The sequence below is a fragment of the Oncorhynchus mykiss genome, chromosome 9, assembly GCF_057628025.1.
Source record: "Oncorhynchus mykiss isolate SJ-2025 chromosome 9, ASM5762802v1, whole genome shotgun sequence".
NCBI lineage: Eukaryota > Metazoa > Chordata > Actinopteri > Salmoniformes > Salmonidae > Oncorhynchus > Oncorhynchus mykiss.
In genome coordinates this window covers 54,647,399-54,669,898 of record NC_143030.1, presented here as the reverse complement: position 1 = coordinate 54,669,898, position 22,500 = coordinate 54,647,399, and the positions used below count along the sequence as shown (strand labels likewise).

The window sequence follows — 22,500 nt, the reverse complement described above, 5'->3', positions numbered from 1 at the left end:
AAGGGGCTGAATAATTTTGCACGCCCAATTTTTCAGTTTTTGATTTGTTAAAAAAGTTTGAAATATCCAATAAATGTCGTTCCACTTCATGATTGTGTCCCACTTGTTGTTGATTCTTCACAAAAAAATACAGTTTTATATCTTTATGTTTGAAGCCTGAAATGTGGCAAAAGGTCGCAAAGATCAAGGGGGCCGAATACTTTCACAAGGCACTGTAGATAGAGAGAGAGAGATGGGGAGAGAGAGAGAGATGGGGGGAGAGAGAGAGAGAGAGAGAAATAGAGAGAGTGAGATAGATAAAGAGAGAGAGCAAGATAGATAGAGAGAGAGAGAGAGAGAGAGAGAGAGAGAGAGAGATAGATAGATAGATAGATAGATAGATAGATAGATAGATAGATAGATAGATAGATAGATAGATAGATAGATAGATAGATAGATAGATAGATAGTTTATCATGTACCATGTAGTTTACTAATAAAATGGTCTGGCCATGAAGTGGAAATATTCGGTATTCATATCCCAAAAGAGAGAAATTATCTCACCACAATACATTTTAATAGAAAGTTACAGCTTTCTATTTGTGGAAAAATCACTTGATTAACTCTTTAGTCATGTCTCAGTTTACCCTGATTAACTCTTTAGTCATGTCCCAGTTTACCCAGATTAACTCTTTAGTCATGTCCCAGTTTACCCTGATTAACTCTTTAGTCATGTCCCAGTTTACCCTGATTAACTCTTTAGTCATGTCCCAGTTTACCCTGATTAACTCTTTAGTCATGTCCCAGTTTACCCTGATTAACTCTTTAGTCATGTCTCAGTTTACCCTGATTAACTCTTTAGTCATGTCCCAGTTTACCCAGATTAACTCTTTAGTCATGTCCCAGTTTACCCTGATTAACTCTTTAGTCATGTCCCAGTTTACCCTGATTAACTCTTTAGTCATGTCCCAGTTTACCCTGATTAACTCTTTAGTCATGTCCCAGTTTACCCTGATTAACTCTTTAGTCATGTCCCAGTTTACCCTGATTAACTCTTTAGTCATGTCCCAGTTTACCCTGATTAACTCTTTAGTCATATCCTAGTTTACCTATTTTGTTAAAGGTCTCCCTACACCTAGTGACCTACACCTAGTGACAAAAATTGTCAACTTTAATTGGAACTTCAAGCGGGCCTATTTATATAATGAATATGAATTCAGAGGGCAGAAATTATTAAATAGTGAAGCATTAGACCTCCCACTAAAGGCGTCAGTCATACAAAAGTTATACTTCAATCCAAACGGGTTCTGTAGCAGATTAGTAAGAATGTCTCACCCAATGTTCAAGAATGGGGTGAGAAAAACAGGATATCAGTTTCATTTCAGGACAAAAAAATGGACAGCTGTGCCAAATAGATTGCAAAATAGTTGGAAAGAGATTTTCGATGTACCAATTCCATGGCACATGGTTTATGAACTGATACATAAAACAACGCTGGATTTAAACCTCAACATTTTTCAATTAAGATTATTATACAACATTTTTGCCACCAATGAAATGTTATAAATATGAGGGATAGAACCATCCCAGCTCTGCAGATTTTACTGCAAAGAGACAGAATCATTAGATCATTTGTTTGGTAGCTTCTTTTTGGTTGCAGGTTCAGGAATGGATGAAAATTGCAACATTTACCTTGAACTAACTCTACAAATAGCACTGCTGGGAAAATGGGGTCTTCCAAATAGACATTGACCCCAAGCATACTTCCAAAGTTGTGGCAAAATGGCTTAAGGACAGCAAAGTCAAGGTATTGGAGTGGCCATCACAAAGACCTGAGCTCAATCCTATAGAAAATTTGTGGACAGAACTGAAAAAGTGTGTGCGAGCAGGGAGGCCTACAAACCTGACTCAATTACACCAGCACTGTCAGGAGGAATGTGCCAAAATTCACCCAACTTATTTTGGGAAGCTTGTGGAAGGCTACCCGAAACATTTGACCCATGTCACGCCCTGACCTTAGAGAGCCTGTTTATTTCTCTATTTGGTTAGGTCAGGGTGTGATTTGGGTGGGCATTCCAATTTTCTATTTCTTTGCTGGCCGGGTATGGTTCCCAATCAGAAGCAGCTGTCTATCGTTGTCTCTGATTGGGGATCATACTAAGGCAGTCTGTTTTCCAAATGAGTTTGTGGGATCTTGTTTTTGTTCAGTTACTGTGTAGCCTACAGAACGATACGGTCGTTTATCTTTTGTTGTTTTTGGTGTTCATCTAAAATAAAGTAAGATGTACGCTTTCCACTCTGTTGGTCTCATTCCGACAATGGACGTAACAACCCAAGTTAAACCATTTAAAGTCAACGCTACCAAATACTAATTGAGTGTATGTAAACGTCTGACCCACTGGGAATGTGATGAAAGAAATAAAGCTGAAATAAATAATTCTCTCTAATATTATTCTGACATTTCACATTCTTAAAATAAAGTGGTGATCCTAACTGACCTAAAACAGGGAATTTTTACTAGGATTAAATGTCAGGAATTGTGAAAAACTGAGTTTAAATGTATTTGGCTAAGGTAAACTTCTGACTTCAACTGACTTCAACTGTAGTATGTATAAACTGGAAACAGAAGCCTAAGTGTTGTTGTCCATTAGTTTACTCCAATTAGGGGAGAGGTGGTAGAGTTAGTGGAAAATAATAAAATATATTTAAATACAGTATGTATTTACAAAAAAATATATGGGGGATTAGACATGATGTAGACAATTACATTGATGGAAGCCACAATCTATCTGCAGTAATAAAGAGAGATAGAGGGCAGACATTCCAGCTGACCTGCAGTAACGCAGCTAACGAGGCTAATCAGGCCACGCCCCGTCACATGAGACAGAGAGAGCACAGAGCAGACCCACCCTTTCAGCCTCACACAGACTGCCCTTTCAGCCTCACACAGACTGCCCTTTCAGCCTCACACAGACTGCCCTTTCAGCCTCACACAGACTGCCCTTTCATATGTCACCACACTGTTCTATACACAACACAGCAGGCTGGAGAGGCCCTGGAACTCAGCAGGCGCCAGGCACATACACTAACATGTCAACATATCCCCACTCAGCTACACACACGCCAGAGGAACAGGCCCCTTCTGTCTTCTACTGTGTAAACACAAAAAGGTCTGAATGCTAAGACACAGATAAGACAAGTACAACAGTCACGAACACCTTCAGTACACCGTGTTGAGAGGAGGGCTGTACCGTACCTGGGAGGGGGACATGGGGGGCTCTGGGGAGGACATGCTGTTCTGGCTGGTGATGCTTTTCTCCAGAGTGTCCACCTTCTCATAGGTCCGTTTCTGACGCACCATGCCGTCTGACGCCAGGGGCGAGAGGGGTATGTCGCCGTGGTTACTCCCGCTCCCGGCCCGATACAGAGAGCGGTTACTGGCACTGATGTCCTCCCGAGAGGCGCTGTGGCCCCCGTGCTTCTTTAGGGAGTTCAAGGGGGAACGGGCCCGTGGTACAGACCCCTCAGACATCTCTGTGTCCAGGCTGGCCTTGCTGCCACGCAGGGTGTTTGAGCGACTCACCACCGCTCGCATCTCTGCCATCAGCTTCTCATTCAGGGCACTGAGCTCCCCAGTGCTGCCCACCGAGCCTGGCCGGCCCTGCCCTGCACCCCCAGCCCCTCCGCCCAGGGCTCTCCTGCGGTTCTTCCTCCTCAGGCTGGGCGAGGGCCCCGTAGAGTAGCCTGAGTCCTGGTAGGTAACGGCCGCCGGTGCCGGGTACTCTTGGGAGGCCAGGCTGTTCTGTCGGCTGTGTCGGGCCTCCATGTTCTTCCTCGTGCTGGCCTCCAGGAGACGCCACGACTGCTTCTTCTCTAGACTCACCTCCTTGGGCCTGGGCTGGGTCACACCTGGGGCTGGGGAGGGGGATGGAGAGGGGGGCAGGGCAGGCTCTGGGGCAGGGCCCTGCTCTGTCTGGACAGGCTGGGATAAGGGGCTCTGTTTGCAGGTGGCAGGGTCCACGTTGACCATGTGTTTGATGCACTCCCGTCCAGCGGGGCTGTAATCTGTGGCGGAGGGGTTTCTCTTGTGTTTGGAGCTCAGGTGAGAGGCTGGGTATTGGAGAAGCTTGGGCTGCTGCTGGGGTTGGTTCTGGGGGTGGGATTGGGGCTGGCGGACCCTCTGTAGGCTGGTGGAGGGGGTGAAGGGCCTGTTCAGGAGGTGGGCCCCCTCTACCTCCATGGGGGGTTCATCATAGATAGGTGGATCCATGGGGGGTTCATCATAGATGGGTGGAGTGGCACCGTACTGGGGCGAGGAGGGCCTGGGGGTGCCAGCCTGAGACCTCTGGGGGGTCTGGTGGACCTTGCTGCCAGTGGAGGGCATCACCAGGCAGAAGTTACCATTGTCTCCCTTCTTCAGGTGGAAGGCTTGCTTGGGGTCCACGGGGGCAGCCATCTTGCCTGCAGGGCTGGGTCTGTCGGAGTGGACCTGGTACACAGCAGGGCTTCCAGGGCTGAGGTTGTTGTGGTGGAGGAGGTGCAGGGTGCTAGCGGGCACCACGGACTGGTTCCTGCCAATGCTGTTCACCTTCACTAACATGGCTGCCTTCGACCCTGGAGCAGGCTGCCATCTTTGACCTGTGTCCCTGGAACAGAAGAGAGGAAGATTTTGGGGTGAATAAAAAAACAAATATTTACACAATAAACACATTCAAAGACACCAAAAATCGGGATCAAAAATGTATTATAAACTGGGTGGTTCGAGCCCTGAATGCTGAAAGCCGTGGAATACCACAGGTATGACAAAATATACATGTTTACTGCTCTAAGTACGTTGGTAACCAGTTTATAATAGCAATAAGGCACCTCGGGGGTTTGTGGTATATGACCAATATACCACGGCTAAGGGCTGTATCCAGGCACTCCGCATTGCGTTGGCCATATACCACACCCCCTCAGGCCTTAATGCTTAAATATACCCCCATGCACACTATAAACAATAAGTTAGACTAGACCTGCTTGGTGGGTAAATAGGTGACTGTTCAAAGCCAATTTGCTCATATTTAACTGAGAAGAAAGTATCCGTGACTGGGATGCCAGAACTGGCAGGAATCCGTTCTGCACATTCCTCTGTTCAGTCAGAGGCTTTAAACCCTCTGACCTTCCACAGCTCGGATAGAGAGAGGTCTCTAGGTGTTACAGTAATGGCAACTAAGGTCTGTGTGAAGGACAAACCTACAGTAGGGCCAGGGGCAATATCTTCTCAACAGTATTTGTCTCATATTGTGAAACTAAGAGAGAGTATGAGATGCAGGTAGCTGTGAGACAGATATGAGATCTGATCAGGTTTGGTCTGACGCAGTGCGACAGAGGATGTGAGACAGTGCTGGTTTAGTTTCCAATAACATTGCCATATTGTGAGTACATAATCAGGGCACGGAACCTAAATCTGACTCAAGAAAGTGTCACAATGAAACAATGAAAACCTTTCTCAACAAAACCTTTACTCAGCTTATCAAAACAGTAATACCCACACGCCCCCACATACTCGTTTTCCAGAATACCACAGCCGTGTTTGTAGTAGAAACACAACAGGAAAGGTCTCTACACTGGGGAAAACAGGAATTCAACCACTTTATTCCAACAGTACCGTCTGCCAAATCAAGCCGTCAAAACTACAGGCCCATTTACACCCCCCGCCCACCACTCAACACACACACACTCATGCACGCACACGCGCACAAACACACACACACACACACACCACCTCAACCACACTCATGGCTGCGTTACCTCCCCTGTTCCCTCAGAGGGCAGTGGAATTTCAGTGCCTAATCCTGCATCAATGCCCTGGGTGTTCTGGCCCATTAGCGGTGCAGCCCACTCAGCCTGCAGACCACAGGTCCTGCTTACAGCCCTGCACACTCCACAAGCAACCGGATAATCTCTCAGTGCCAACGAGCTAATCTAACCAGCACTCTACTCTCACCTCCTCTCACACAACGTACCCTTTCTTCCAACAGCCTGCTCAGACGACAGCTTAATGTTTACTGTAAAAACAGCATAACCACACTCAAAGTCCCCCCACACCTCTCTCAGCCAGGAAACCCACCCGAGCACATCCCACAGAGGCGAAGGCACAGTGGAGCAAGCCACCCCCGACGAAAACCTTTCTAATCGCTGTTCCCGCCATCAGTACACACGCTGTCACTTCTAGAACAAATCCATCTGACTCAAAACAGCCTCTCCTGAGTAAGGCTAAAATAAAACTTAATAAACCAAAAACAAGCACAACACAACAGCTCTGTACAGTCTGAGTCTGTCGTGTCTAACATTCAGTCCATAAGGACAACACAACAGCTCTGTACAGTCTGAGTCTGTCGTGTCTAACAGTCAGTCCATAAGGACAACACAACAGCTCTGTACAGTTTGAGTCTGTCGTGTCTAACATTCAGTCCATAAGGACAACACAACAGCTCTGTACAGTCTGAGTCTGTCGTGTCTAACAGTCAGTCCATAAGGACAACACAACAGCTCTGTACAGTTTGAGTCTGTCGTGTCTAACATTCAGTCCATAAGGACAACACAACAGCTCTGTACAGTCTGAGTCTGTCGTGTCTAACATTCAGTCCATAAGGACAACACAACAGCTCTGTACAGTCTGAGTCTGCCGTGTCTAACATTCAGTCCATAAGGACAACACAACAGCTCTGTACAGTCTGAGTCTGTCGTGTCTAACATTCAGTCCATAAGGACAACACAACAGCTCTGTACATTCTGAGTCTGCCGTGTCTAACAGTCAGTCCATAAGGACAACACAACAGCTCTGTACAGTTTGAGTCTGTCGTGTCTAACATTCAGTCCATAAGGACAACACAACAGCTCTGTACAGTCTGAGTCTGTCGTGTCTAACAGTCAGTCCATAAGGACAACACAACAGCTCTGTACAGTCTGAGTCTGCCGTGTCTAACATTCAGTCCATAAGCACAACACAACAGCTCTGTACAGTCTGAGTCTGCCGTGTCTAACATTCAGTCCATAAGCACAACACAACAGCTCTGTACAGTCTGAGTCTGCCATGTCTAACATTCAGTCCATAAGGACAACACAACAGCTCTGTACAGTCTGAGTCTGCCGTGTCTAACATTCAGTACATAAGCACAACACAACAGCTCTGTACAGTCTGAGTCTGCCGTGTCTAACAGTCAGTCCATAAGGACAACACAACAGCTCTGTACAGTCTGAGTCTGCCGTGTCTAACATTCAGTCCATAAGGACACCTTCTTTAGGTCAAGGGATGTACACGCAGCATTACCTGAGTAAAGACCCACAATGAGAGGTGGAAGGTGGTCTTCGTCCCCCGCAACAGATCAGAAGGTAACTTCACCCCCCCCCACCTCGTGCCTCTGTGTTGGCACGGGACACCGCTGTAACAGCAGGGTGTCCCTTCAGTACCCGTGTGAACCCTGCTACACCCCCTCCTTGACGAAAACAAAACAAACAAGAGCCGACCTCTGCCAGCGTGTCCCAGAGAGAGGATGGTGTTCTAATTCAGCCAGCGTCTTCAACCTAACCCAGGTCCCGCTGTGTGTGTCTGCAGTGAAAACACGAAGGCGTCAAGGCTCCAGAGCTCTTTACAGCTACTCTTAATTGTAGACTGCCACCAGCGTCTACGTTTATTGTGGAGTTGCTGGGAGGCGAGTAAAAAAAAAAAAGGAGAGCGAGAGACCGAGGGAAAGACGGAGGAAAGAAAGGCGGGGGCCTGTAGCCTGGCCCTTCCCCTGTATTACAGTCTGTTCCAACTCAGCCTCGCTCTCCTCTCTGATAGACTCTCAGCATGTGAAACAATAGCCCCCCCCCCTCCCCGAGGCCTGCTCCCCACACTGAGCCTCCTCTCCTCTCCTCTCCTCTCCTCTCCTCTCCTCTCCTCTCCTCTCCTCTCCTCTCCTCTCCTCTCCTCTCCTCTCCTCTCCACTCTTCTACTCTCCTCTACTCTCCTCTCACAGTACTCCACTACTCACTGCCCTCTCAAGGATCATACTCTCACCACTACAATACCCTCTCTCCAACGCAGGCTAGTACCCTCTCTGTTTCTGTCTCTCTCCACCTCTCACCTGTTTATTTCTCTCCTCATGTCTCCTCTCTCCTTCTCACAAAGATTGATGGACTTGCCAGAACAGAAAACCTTCAATCAATCTCCACACCTTTTCTCTAGTACATTACATTCACAGAAGTTTCAAAAGAATAAAGACATTACAAATGTCTCTCACTCTCTCTCTCTCTCTCTCTCGTGTTTTTTCCCACACATTGTGGCTCCTATCTTGCTGTTCCAAATGTCAACAATCTTTTCAGCCAGCAAAGGAAATACAGTGTCAGGGGCCCGTGGACAACTGAAACATGGTGACTGGCAGAACCAAAACAGCCCTGACACCCCCCCCCCCCCCCAACCACTATCCTTCCCTCGCTTTTTGGGCTGCCTCTACTCTGTGGGGTTATCAGATGGGGACATCACAGTAGTTCTCCTAAAAGTCCCAGCAGAAAAACATTTGTCCGGTTATGACCCCGGCACCACAGATAGCAACCGTCTCTCGCGAAGAGACACTCTCTGTGCTACAAAGAACCAGATAAAAGGTCTCACACAATGGTGTGATGTGTCAAGATGTTATGCTCAGGGAGAACAAGTCATAAAGCTATCAGAACAACACCTCTCCTCTCTCTCAATTCAATTCAATTCAAGGGGCTTTATTGGTATGGGAAACATGTGTTAACATTGCCAAAGCAAGTGAGGTAGATAATATACAAAAGTGAAATAAACAATAAAAATTAACAGTAAACACTACACATACAGATGTTTCAAAACAATAAAGACATTACAAATGTCATATTATATATATATATATATATATATATATATATATATATATATATATACAGTGTTGTAACAATGTACAAATGGTTAAAGTACACAAGGGAAAATAAATAAGCATAAATATGGGATGTATTTACAATGGTGTTTGTTCTTCACTGGTTGCCCTTTTCTTGTGGCAACAGGTCACATATCTTGCTGCTGTGATGGCACACTGTGGAATTTCACCCAGTAGATATGGGAGTTTATCAAAATTAGATTTGTTTTCGAATTCTTTGTGGATCTGTGTCATCTGAGGGAAATATGTCTCTCTAATATGGTCATACATTGGGTATACATCTCTCTCTCTTCTGTTTCTCTCACATTGACACTGTGGAGGCCTTGATGTCACTAGTTAGCACCACGATGCTGTGCCAGTTGTGCAGGTTGTGTGATTTCAGTGCCTGCCTGTTGTGTGGGGTGCTAACATGTGGACAGGAAATGGACTGTAACACTTTATGGTAGTCAGAGACAAATATTTAGAAAAAAAAAATCTAAATACCCTATGGGATATTGATTAAAAACAAACATCCACGAGTGAATGTGTTGTTGTTTCCCTGAGGGATGGGGCCCAGAGTGTAAAGAGTGGGGTTGTCCTGGGGGAGCGCCTGTTGGAGAGTTCAAAGGGCGTCGCTCCACAGCGAAAACAGGAAATACCAACACAGCTTTCACATCGGAGCACAGCACAGAAAAAAACGACAGAATCTACTGATCGGGAGTTTACATAGGGAAACACAAATAAATACATACATTAAACACTGTCTGTAGAGACGTAGTCTCTCTCACGGCCATGGACAAACACACGGCCAAACAGACATGCTGACCCCTAGTGATGAAACAACCCAACACTGACCCCTGTGGTGACTTAAGGACCAGATTACTTATTCGATCCCTGGTGACCTCTAATCCAGGCCTCTGTTTGGCTGGTTTCTGGCGACAGTCACACAGGACAGAGCTGTGATATGACAGCATCTGTTGGCAGCCTGGCAGGTCAGGGCTGTGATTGGACGTTCAGGTGTGAGTTATGAGCCCTGAAAGGATGTGAAACTTTCACAGCTGCTCCTCCTTCCTAGAGTGTGACAAGTCAACCCGACAGACAGGACCACACACACAGACACACAGGAACCCACACCGACTGTTCTCTACACTGTCATTATCTTCTAACTTCCCACCCTCATAGATTATGAGAAACAATCTAAAGCGCTCTCCCTTTACAGAAACCCATCATTTGCAGTGAGGTTTCTACATCAGAGAGCAAACCTCCTCCCTCTGTCTCAACTATAGTCTCTTTGTACTCGTGTCAAAATGTCATTTCAAATGTGATTCTAATAACCCCATTACACTAAAGTGGTCTGTTGTTTTAGAGATTATACCGAGGAAGAATGGGGGGTGGAGGAGGAATGAGGGGTGGAGGAGGAATGGGGGGTGGAGGATGTGGAAACATTGCTCCTCTATCTATGGGGTGGGCCGTCCAGGGGATGAGCTCATGTCTGCATGTAGGGATACAGGGGAGTAAGTACGTTACAGTACTATCACAGTGATTTGATTAGGGGACAGAGGACACACACGCCCACAAAAGGACTATGGAAAATGTGCAACACATGACAGGAAGTTGATAGAATGTCATGACACATGGACAAACAGTCATATATTTTGAGGGAGTAGACCTCTGCCAGGGAGATAGAATAGTCCGGCTCTGATATTGTCCACAGAGGGATCGACTGTACAGAATATGACCTCTGGGCTTTTCCACTAAGGGGACAATACATTAGGAACACCCTCTTTCTGGCAGGTTGTGATAGTAAGGATCATACAGAGGAGTGACCCCAGTCCGCAGTCACATGTCTGCCATGCCATGGGCTCAGATGATCAGATCTCTAATGTATTCAGTGTGGAACAGGCTAACAGCTGCCTAGCAACATCACCCACCTCCTATTAGATAGAAGTGTCAGCCCTGTCAGCAGACTAGAGACTGAGGACATGCTCATTTCATCCCTGATTACACCTATTACAAAGACAAGTCAGAGAGGATTATTCTCAGAATATACAGTGTGTGTGTGTGTGTGTGTGTGTGTGTGTGTGTGTGTGTGTGTGTGTGTGTGTGTGTGTGTGTGTGTGTGTGTGTGTGTGTGTTTGCTGTACCCTGTCAGTTGGCAGTCACACAGTTGAGGTGTGTGTTGAGTGAGACAGGACTGGAGTTTCAACCAGGAAGTGAATTACCATGCCACAGAACTACAATTCATTCTATTTCTATGGCCCAGCCAGTTACCTTCCATCTTGACCTCATTAGTACCGGGTCAATGAGGAGAGCAGCCGTATGGAATGTGACGTGGGGGTTGACTGACTGGCTGAGGTCTGCACTGTGCTGCTCTATGTGGGATCTTATTGAGCAGAGCCAGCCAGTCAGCGGCTGGGGGAATAGATACATCCCTGGTCATTTGTGGCGCGTGGATATGGAGGCAGTGAGACTATTGAAACAAGGCAGTAAGATTGGGGGAATGTGGTGGTAATGCCAGGGTCACTGGAACGTTTGGGAGGGAAATGGGGCATGGGGATGAGTGGAAGTTTGTGAGGACAGTAGATGGTAGTGTGGAGTTCTGGAGCTGACTACAGTCTCTCTGGATGGTGGTGCAGTACCAGAGGGAGGCCTACAGCACCAGCCAGGCCCAGATCACATTCTCTGTGAGCTGCTTTGTTCTGCTGTTGGAGCCTCCTCTCCTCCTCTAATCCTGTTTGGCTAAGCACTGCCTGCAGACAAAACCATACAGTGTCCCCACTGCCCAGCCACTAACACCGGAGAAAATTCACACTCCTTTTCCCAGGGCTTTTTTCACCCATCTTCTCCCTCTCTCTCTGTTATCCCCCTCTTCAGCTGTCCTCATCGTTGGCCGGTCCATCTCCCAATGACAGGCATGAGCTTTAGAACAGGAGCCGCCTCATTGACAGAGGGCTTTGTGTATGTTAAGAGCAAGACACAACGGTAGCCTATATAGTAAGAGAAAGAGATTGGTAGAGATTGTTCATTTCACTTGATTTGGCAATGCAAAGATATGTTTCCCATGCCAAAAAATAGAGAGAGAGAGAGAGAAACAGGTCAGCGGGTTAGTACTGTATTGTGTGTATTCCCATCCTGTTTGTGGGTGGGTTCTGTTCTGCCTGCTGTTATTGTTGGACCAGAGGTTGAATACCACAGCATGGGGAGTGTTCCTGATCTGAACATGCATACACACCCTTATGGACCTAAAGGACCCCTCTCAACCACACTGACCAGTCTCTTCTCTATGAACCATAGTGACCATTCACACTCACACCCATTCTGACCATAACAACCACTCACACACCCAAGGGCCACAGTGGTCAATCTTATTCGTGAAACATTATCATCGCTCAAACCCATCGAAACCAGAGAGTCAAGCAAAGCCCTTTAATAATGTTTACACACTGTTTTACTCATTTCAAAATGTATATACTGTATTCTACTGTAGTTTAGTCAATGCCACTCCGACATTGCTCGTCCTAATATTTATTTTCTGTATTAATTCCATTCTTTTACTATTAGATGTGTGTGTATTGTTGTGAATTGTTAGATACTACTGCACTGTTGGAGCTAGGAACACAAGCATTTCTCTACACCCACAATAACATCTGTTAAATATGTGTATGTGACCAACACAATTTGATTTGATTTGAAGCATCATTGTCTTATAGTCCTACAGCAGGGCAGCAAGAGGCAGAGGAAGAGACAGCAACAGAGAGTTTGGTGAAGGGGGAGAAGAGGGCAAAAAGAGAAAGTTCATCTTTGGAATGCATATGCAAAGGTCTCACGTCAAAAAGTCAAGGCAATCAAAAACAAATTGAGCAGTGGGAAAAAAATACTCTATCAAATGTCCCTGTTTCAATACACAAATTACTCATAAATCATCCAAATATCTTAATATGACAAGGGTGCACATAGATGTGCCTGTGTGAAAATAAGCAAGCACACATATGATTGTTATGATTCACATCTAAGCTATCACTCTACACGTGCAAGCAGACTCTACAGCCTTGTCAAAGGCTATCAGTGCAGCTGAGCTTTTAGAGGATAACTTTGATGATGAGGAGCAGGAAGAGGAGGAGCAGGAGGAGGAGCAGGAGGAGGAGGAGATGGAGGAGAAGGAGGAGGAGAGGCAGGAGGAGGAGCAGGAGGAGGAGCAGGAGGAGGAGGAGATGGAGGAGAAGGAGGAGGAGCAGGAGATGGAGCAGAAGGAGGAGGAGCAGGAGGAGAAGGAGGAGGAGAGGCAGGAGGAGGAACAGGAGGAGGAGCAGGAGGAGGAGGAGCAGGAGGAGGAGCAGGAGAAGGAGCAGCAGGAGGAGAAGGAGGAGGAGCAGAATGAGAAGGAGAAGGAGAGGCAGGAGGAAGAACAAGAGGAGGAGGAGGAGCAGGAGGAGCAGGAGGAGGAGGAGGAGCAGGAGAAGGAGGAGCAGGAGGAGGAGAGGTAGGAGGAGGAGCAGGAGCAGGAGGAGCAGGAGGAGAAGGAGGAGGAGCAGGAGAAGGAGCAGCAGGAGGAGAAGGAGTAGGAGCAGGAGGAGAAGGAGGAGGAGAGGCAGGAGGAGGAGGAGGAGCAGGAACAGGAGGAGGAGCAGGAGGAGAAGGAGGAGGAGCAGGAGAAGGAGCAGCAGGAGGAGAATGAGGAGGAGCAGGAGGAGAAGAAGGAGGAGGAGAGGCAGGAGGAGGAACAGGAGGAGGAGGAGGAGCAGGAGGAGAAGGAGGAGGAGCAGGAGAAGGAGCAGCAGGAGGAGAAGGAGGAAGAGCAGGACGAGAAGGAGGAGGAAAGGCAGGAGGAGGAACAGGAGGAGGAGCAGGAGGAGGAGGAGGAGCAGGAGGAGCAGGAGAAGGAGGAGCAGGAGAGGCAGGAGGAGGAGCAGGAGGAGAAGGAGGAGGAGCAGGAGAAGGAGCAGCAGGAGGAGAAGGAGAGGCAGGAGGAGAGGCAGGAGGAGGAGGAGCAGGAGGAGGATCAGGAGGAGGAGCCGGAGGGGAGAGGGAAAACAAAGTTAAGAACCTTTAGAATGGAGGGTCAAATTAAGTTAACAGTCAGCGAGTTCCAATTTGTCCCTGGTAGCTTCCTGCCATGGCATCAGAGCCCCCCCCCCCTCTCTCTCCAGCAGCATGAGCATCCTACATTGTACAGACTGTGTGTCAGTTCATATGCTTAGCAAATTGCGATTTCCCATCCAGAATTGATCATCCAACGGCATAGGGAGTCATCACACAAGAGGGAGTCCGAAAATGTAAAATATACAGAAGTTTATGAGCTTAACTCAGTCATGTGAGCTAAACTCAGCCTATCCACACAGTGTGTTAACCAGTGGACATGCGTGCTGGTATAAAACTATAGCATGCCAGAACAGAACATAGCTCTCACACTTCCTTTGTGGCTAGGGATCTCACATCCTCACAACAATCTGTCTTAAAATATTTCTCTGTCACTGTATGTACAGTAGGGCAGCCCATGACAGACACACACACACACACACACACACACACACACACACACACACACACACACACACACACACACACACACACACACACACACAACCTATGAGAACTGAGATCAGTTATTGCGTTCTCCACTTTTCTACTGTCCTTCTAAGACATAGTGTATAAAGGAGAGACTGAGAGAATTAAAGGAAGAGGATTAGACAGCTGACAGAAGGGGACTTGACAGCTTTTTGGGATGGTGCCATCTAGGCTTAGCTGGAAACTAGACTGGGTGTAATTGTCTGTTGTATAAACAGTATAAACAGAACAAGTTCAGTAGTACCGGATGGAGTGTTGTAGATGGCACCACCTGACAATGACATACTACAGACTCTCGTTGTCACCACTCTGTTAGTCTATAGTGCCATCCTGGCAGGGGGTACACAGCCATGAAACATCCAATAACCCTGTGAAAATATACAGAAATACATGGAAGAGAGTTGTGTTTAAACTGCTCTGCCAGCCCAGCCCTAGCAGACTACACTCTACTCCACCGTTTACTATGAAGTAGCGAGGCGACTAGTGTGGGAGGACTGGAGCGCAGACGTCACATAAAATGACGTTTTTATAAAAAACGACTGATTTCAGCACCCAAAGAATAATCTGCAAATACACAGGACATTGTTATTGTTTGGATGCTGTAATCAGAAGTTTTTCATGAAAAATGTAATTTTATGTGACGTCGGCACTCCAGTCCTCGCACCCTAGTCTCCTCTCAACTTCATGGTAAACGGTGGAGTAGAGTGTAGTTGGCTAGCCCCAGCCTGGGTGGACCATTGTGTTCGAGCAGTCTGTTGGTTCCCTCTGTGTCTGATAGGGTATCTCTTCCTGTTCAACAGCCTGATAAAGCTAAGTTGAGCACAGTGGGCCACACTCCCCAGGAGTGTGGGCCCCATGCCCAGGATAAACACACACACACACACACACACACACACGCACACACACACACACACACACGCACACACGCACGCACAAACACACCCGCACAAACACACACGCACAAACACACACGCGCACCCACACACACACACACACACACACGCAGACAGAGTGAGGAAGACAGAGAGGGAGAGAAAGAAAAAAACAGAAAGAGAGAGACAGAAAGAGTGAGAGAGTGAAATCTCTTCCTGGTCTAACAACTCTGTTCAGGTTTGTCAGTAGCGCAGTAAATAAGACTGACTACCGAGCAGCAGAGCAGAGAACCCTGGGAGAGGACGTCACCACTATGAAACTGACACGCATAAAGAGAACATGTTTTAAGCAGGTGGGAGTTTCCGTTTGGACCTGTCTGTTGTAAGAAACAGCCCATTGGCTTGACCTAGTAGGAATGCTTCACCTTCAACACACCTAATCCCACTAAGAAGCCCTCTGTTTCAGGCCCGTCCCAACACATCCCTGTCTGCAGACCATCCCGTGCCAACTGATGCCCAAGCCAAGTGAGCCAATCAGCCGCCCCTCCACGGGTCACTGGGGTGGCAGAGGGTGGCAGGCATGTCCACCTGTGCCACCTGCTGCCACACAGACAGTCAGCCTGATATCCTACCACACACAGGGCACTTTTAGGGCTGCCAGATCTCTCAACCAATCCCAGGAGGGCATATAGAGAGGAGAGATCCCACAGAAACAGACAAGCCAGGAGGAGAGATCTCCTGAGGGGTATCCTACGAAGCAAGCTAGATCTACTCAGGGTTTTCTAAAGCTAGCCAGCTTCAGTTAGCTTCACATTCCAGCTCAGGCTTCATCCTTACTACGACGGTGGATATTGCTCGTCCGCCTGCCACTAACTCTAAGCAGGCTTGTAACTGCATGTGCATGTCACACATGGCTAGTCGAATGCCAAACTCTTCATTGAGACAATGCTGAGTCAGAGCCACATTTTAATTAGTGTTGAAATCAGAATGAAAGAAAAGTTATCTTGCAAATTCAGCAGGCTATGGTGTGAAATAGGCTATTAGAAGCGCTGTCTTTCTTTAATGCCGTCTTTGGTGTGCTTATCAATGCACAAGCACCCCCCCACCACTCCTATCGATAAAATGAATATATGATGTCATACAAAAGTTTTAGTGTGCGTGAAGCTTCAAACCATCCAGTCATTACTAAATGTGTACGGTGATATATTTTAACATGACTATTTTTTAACACATTAAAACATCTCATTAATCAAATATTTAATATTTCATTCTTCCTCAAACGAAGGGGATGATGACGCAATCTTTGCAAGAGGGAGGGAATCGAGCTCTGAGCAAGCATGACCCCGGAGCACGTTAGTTCTGAAGGATTCGTTGCCATCGAAATGTACCTGGCTATCCGGTTATCCTGAGTTGAACTCAGAGACGACCAAAGTCAACTCTCTAACTCCTCAAACCTGTTACGTAAAATACCCCTCTGGAGAACACAGGGCCCAGGCAGGCTGAGATGTGTCTCTATGGCGGAGATAGAGAAATAAAGACAAAGACAACCTCTCAGGGAGAACAGGGGACCTGCAGCACAGAGGAGGGCCTAAGAGGAAACTCTTCTACCGATTAGATCAGGTCAGACAATATCAACTCCGGGTGAACAGAAAACCTACTTTACACACACAAAGAAACGACAACAACCACACTCCGTATGAGGAGACAACTTCACATGGAACTCAGTGGATTAGTGTTTGGTTTGGGGATTTAAAAATATAACATATTTTCAACAAATAAGTGGATTAACATAACACAAAACCCTCGTAAGGTCCCGTGGTCCTATGTCTCTACCGTTAGCTGAGTAGTGTGTTTATAAAGATAGGGCAGAAGCACTGTTATGATGTGGGCTGTTTTGTCCACATTGGCAACAGCAACTGAGCTGGTTCCTTTGATCTCTCGGTGTAAAACAGCTTGGCGTAATCTCACCCATTGTTCTCTCGCTGAGGAAACGAAAGATGTTTACACCGACCATCCAATCTATCCAGATTTGCCCGTACGGAGGGAGATAATACCAGAATGCACTTCCCAGATTACCATTCCCAACCCAAATCCTCTTTGTGGAGGACGAGAGGAGCTGAGGGCCACATGTTCTTTCTGAGCACCTCCAGTGTAGCCGTCTCCTCTTCAAACATGAGAAGCGGGAACGCCTTCTACATCACAGACAAAGCCATCAGCAGAAACAACATTACACACTATTGTACACTATGATGCACCAATTTAAAGTGACAGTTCTCTCTCATCAACAAAAACACATCTACATGTATCCACTGTACATTCAACAAATTCCCAGATTCAAAGACGAAATAAAGCATTATGATTCCCAGTATGAAAGCACTCACCATCCAGAGAACGATATCTGTGCCAAAGAGTCACCAGGTCACCTCAGCTTCAACCAGGGATGTACAGAATAAATAAACAACAAACAAAACAAACCAGTGAACGTCACACGGCCTGTTCTTCATCCATGGCTGGTATATAGTGACCAGCGTGACCAAACAAAAGGATGGGTGGGCGCTAAGCCAGGGAGAAGACCCATATGTCACAGGAAAGGGGGACGACCCCCTACACAGCAAAAGCCTGATTAGGGCACAGATAAACAAACAGACACACACACACACGCGCACGCACACGCACACACACACACACACAAACACAAATAAGCCCACACACACACACACAAACACAAACAAGCCCACACACAAAGAGGACGTACAGTATATATTCCAAGAAAGTATTTCACAAATACCCATGACACCATTGACAAATCTAGTATTGAGGGTCAACTGAAGTGGTATGAGGTAGGGGAGGCAATTTATGACCCCAAGCTTTCAGCCCAATCATCCATAATCCCAATCACCCCCCCTCCCATTAATTACAACCATGTCCAGTGGATCCCAGAGATACAGTTGAAGTCCAACACTTAGGTTGGAGTCATTAAAACTTGTTTTTCAACCACTCCACACATTTCTTGTTAACATTTAGGGATAGGGGGCAGCATTTTCACTTTGGATGAATTGCGTGCCCATAGTGAACTGCCTCCTACTCTGTCCAAGATGCTAATATATGCATAGTATTATTACAATTGGATAGAAAACACTCTGAAGTTTCTAAAACTGTTTGAATTATGTCTGTGAGTATAACAGAACTCATAGGGCAGGCAAACTTCTAAACAGGAAGTGGAAATTCTGGGGCTGGTTGATTTTCAAATCATCTCCTATTCACATCCAAATACGATATGGATCTGTTCGCACTTCCTACGCCTTCCACTAGATGTCAACAGTCAGTAGAACGTGGAATGAAACCTCTAGTGTGATGTGGGACCGGATGGCAGCTATTTGAGCCACTGGTCTGGCAGAATGCCAGTTCCTGGTTACACGCAGTAGTCATTATATCGCCTTGCGTTTCATTACTCTGTAGACAAAACGAATGCTCCGGTTGGAACGTTATTGGATATATATGATAATAGCATCCTGAAGATTGATTCTCTACTTAGTTTGACCAGTTTATTCGACCTGGAATATAACTTTTTGAAGTTTTCGTCCGAGTTCGCCTGGACCAGCTCCAGCTTTTGGACATGTGAACTAAACGTGCTAGCAAAAGTACCTAATTGGACACTAGTAATGGACATTATGGAACAAAACAACGATTTATTGCGGAACTAGGATTCCTTGCACTGCATTCTGATGAAAGATCATCAAAGATAAGGGAATATTTATGATGTAATTTCGTATTTCTGTTGACTCCAACATGGCGGAGAAATATATTTACTTTTGAGCGCCGTCTCAGATTATTGCATACTATGCTTTTTTCGTAACGTTAAAAAAAATCTGACACAGCGGTTGCATTAAGAACCAGTGTATCTTTAATTATATGTAAAACATGTATCTTTCGTCAAAGTTTATGATGAGTATTTCTGTTATCTGCTCTCTGTAATTACTCCGGATATTTTGGAGGCATTTCTGAACATGGCGCCAATGTAAACCGAGATTTGTGGATATAAATACGCATATTATTGAACAAAACATAAATGTATTGTGTAACATGATGTCATATGAGTGTCATCTGATGAAGATTATCAAAGGTTAGTGTTTAATTTTAACTCTAATTCTGCTTTTATGACTCTATCTTTGGCTGGGAAAAATGGTTGTGTGTTTTTTTGGATTTGGTGGTGATCTAACATGAAAATATGTTGTGTTTTCGATGTAAAACATTTTAAAAATCAGACACGATGGGTAGATTAACAAGATGTTTATCTTTCATTTACTGTATTGGACTTGTGTGAAAGTTAAATATTTCAAATATAATATTTTTGAATTTCCTGCGCTGCCTTTTCAGCGGAATGTTGGGGGAGGTTCTGTTAGCGGAACCTGTGTCCTAGACAGGTTAACAAACAATAGTTTTGGCAAGTTGGTTAGGACATCTACTTTGTGCATGACACAAGTAATTTTTTCAACAATTATTTACATTCAGATCATTTCACAATTCCAGTGGGTCAGAAGTTTACATACACTAGGTTGACTGTGCCTTGAAACAGCTTGAAAAATTCCAGAAAATGTTGTCATGGCTTTAGAAGCTTCTGATAGGCTAATTGACATAATTTGAATCAATTGGATGTGTACCTGTGGATGTATTTCAACGCCTACCTTCAAACTCAGTGCATCTTTGCTTGACATCATGGGAAAATCAAAAGAAATCAGCCAAGACCTCGGAAAAAAATTGGAGATCTCCACAAGTCTGGTTCATTCTTGAGAGCAATTTCCAAATACCTGAAGGTACCATGTTCATTTGTATAAAAATTATGGGACCATGCAGCCGTCATACCGCTCAGGAAGGAGACGCGTTCTGTCTCCTAGAGATGAACGTACTTTGGTGCGAAAAGTGCAAATCAATCCCAGAACAATAGCAAAGGACCTTGTGAAGATGCGGGAGGAAACAGGTATAAAAGTATCTATATCCACAGTAAAACGAGTCCAATATCGACATCACCTGAAAGGCGGCTCAGCAAGGAAGAAGGCACTGCTCCAAAACCGCATAAAAAGACTACGGTTTGCAACTGCACACGGGGACAAATATCATACTTTTTGGAGAAATGTCCTCTGGTCTGATGAAACAAAAATAGAACTGTTTGGCCATAATGACCATCGTTATGTTTGGAGGAAAAAGGGGGAGGCTTGCAAGCCAAAGTACACCATCCAAACTGTGAAGCACTGGGGTGGCAGCATCATGTTGTGGGGGTGCTTTGCTGCAGGAGGGACTGGTGCACTTCACAAAATAGATGACGTCATGAGGCAGGAAAAGTATGTGGATATATTGAAGCAACATTTCAAGACATCAGTCAGAAAGTTAAAGCTTGGTCGCAAATGGGTCTTCCAAATGGACAATGACCCCAAGCATACTTCCAAAGTTGTGGCAGAATGGCTTAAGGACAACACAGTCAAGGTATTGGAGTGGCTATAAAGTTTTGCATATGCTACACATCAAAACACAAGGAGTAGTGTTTTTGTAATTTGTTATAGTTGTTTTTAAGGACATGTAAATGTGGCTCATTAGGCCAACATCCCTCGTTTATTGATGGCGCTGGCTGCTCCAGGTCGGATCTGAATCGGATGCATATGAAGTGCCATTTTCCGGTAAATTAAAATCTTCCCTGTCATGATGTTCGCTGCCAAATGTAAACTCTGAAATGGAATATTGTTTTTATGAATATTTTTGAATATTCGCATGAAAATCTTTCACCAATTGGATGAAACCCAGCTATAGACACCCTAAAGACTCTGGCAAGTGTGCTAGTCCAGTGTCACTTTGATTACGTCTGCACATCATGGTTCACCAGCAGTCCCAAACGTCTAAAGAATAAGCTACCAGCCAAACAAGCTCTTAAGAACTGTACTTAAACTCCCCCCCCATACTCATCTGAGGTTGAGCATTTTTCATCTATCTCTGTAATGTGTCTGTATCTATGTAATTGTCTATGTATTTATGTAAAATTAGGGACATCAATGGAAATAAGTCCATGACTTTATTGTGCAATCCCTGTTACTTAAAAAAAAATATTTGTGTAAATATGCATTTTTTTGACTGACTAATAAATTAAACGAATACAAACTGTGCAGCGGCCAATCATCATCTGTTAAAAATAAAAAAAAAGTTGAATGACATTCTGAGATTGTCAAGCCAAGCCTTCGATACTGGGTAAACCTACAAGGTAGGGAGGGATGTATGTTCTGTTTGTAGAGATTGTCATAGTCTATTTATTGTGGTGTTGAAAACGCAAACCATGATATACTGCCCTTAGTCAGTATGCTTTGTTTATTGGTTGTGTGGTGCATTGGCACAGAAACCTGTTGGTGGAAAACTTGTTGCATATATTTTATACAATTCTAAATATGGCATCAACATGTAGAACAGCTGACCTCCTTCTAGCTGATCATTGTGTGCAGCCGGCGCTGATTGTAGTGTAATGAAACAGGCAGGGAGAATGAGCTCGTCTGTGCTGGTCGGCGAACCCTCAACCTTCTGGCCTGTAGCCCTGTGTGGCATCGACTGTGCCACAAAAGCATGCTGAAGTGGCAATGTAGATATCCACATTTATTAACACAGGGTTACTAGAGTTATTGTTATTTGTGGTCGTTGATTCTATGAGGGGGAGGGTGTGCAATTTATTTTGAAGTACATGGGGAGGGTCATGTGAAAATATTTGTAATGCTGTGGAGGGGTGTGTATTCTTTTTTATGACACCTTGAGTTGGACCAGCCCCCCGTAAATTTTGATCTGTCACTAAGATGAAGGTAGTTCAAACACACAGACACACACAGAGATGGGAAAGGGAGAGGGAGAGACTAAAGTCGAAAGCTAAATCTGAGTATTGAGTGAGGTTCTAACTTTTCCCAAAGAAAAGATCCCAGTGGCTTAACGAGAACTGTCAATCATCCACTGGGGCTGGGCAAGTCAGCATCCCAGAATTCCTAATCTGCCTGTCTAGAGAGCGTAACGAGAGGACGTGTGTTACCATTTAAGGCTGATTCCATTGCCCTATCCCCGGGTAGAGGACTCTGAGCTGAGCCAACAGGTTTCAATCTGTTAACCAGGGCTGCTATGACACTCCTTCCACCCTTACAGGGAGAGAGGTCAAAAAGAAAG

The 22,500-nt window shown here is 45.6% G+C and overlaps 1 protein-coding gene across 4 annotated transcripts in view; it reads right to left on the bottom strand.

Annotated features, from left to right (window-relative positions):
* The window catches only part of arhgap46b (Rho GTPase activating protein 46b), a 94,917-nt gene that overhangs the window by 25,082 nt on the left and 47,335 nt on the right, over positions 1 to 22,500 (bottom strand). For 2 of the 4 annotated variants that reach the window (XM_021616045.3, XM_021616046.3), the window contains exon 3: positions 3,235 to 4,624. In XM_021616045.3, the coding sequence (XP_021471720.3) occupies positions 3,235 to 4,624 (1,390 nt within the window). Of the gene's footprint in view, positions 1 to 3,234; positions 4,625 to 7,293; positions 7,810 to 22,500 lie in introns of those variants that run through there. The other 2 variants (XM_036988227.2, XM_036988228.2) reach the window with 2 other exon arrangements.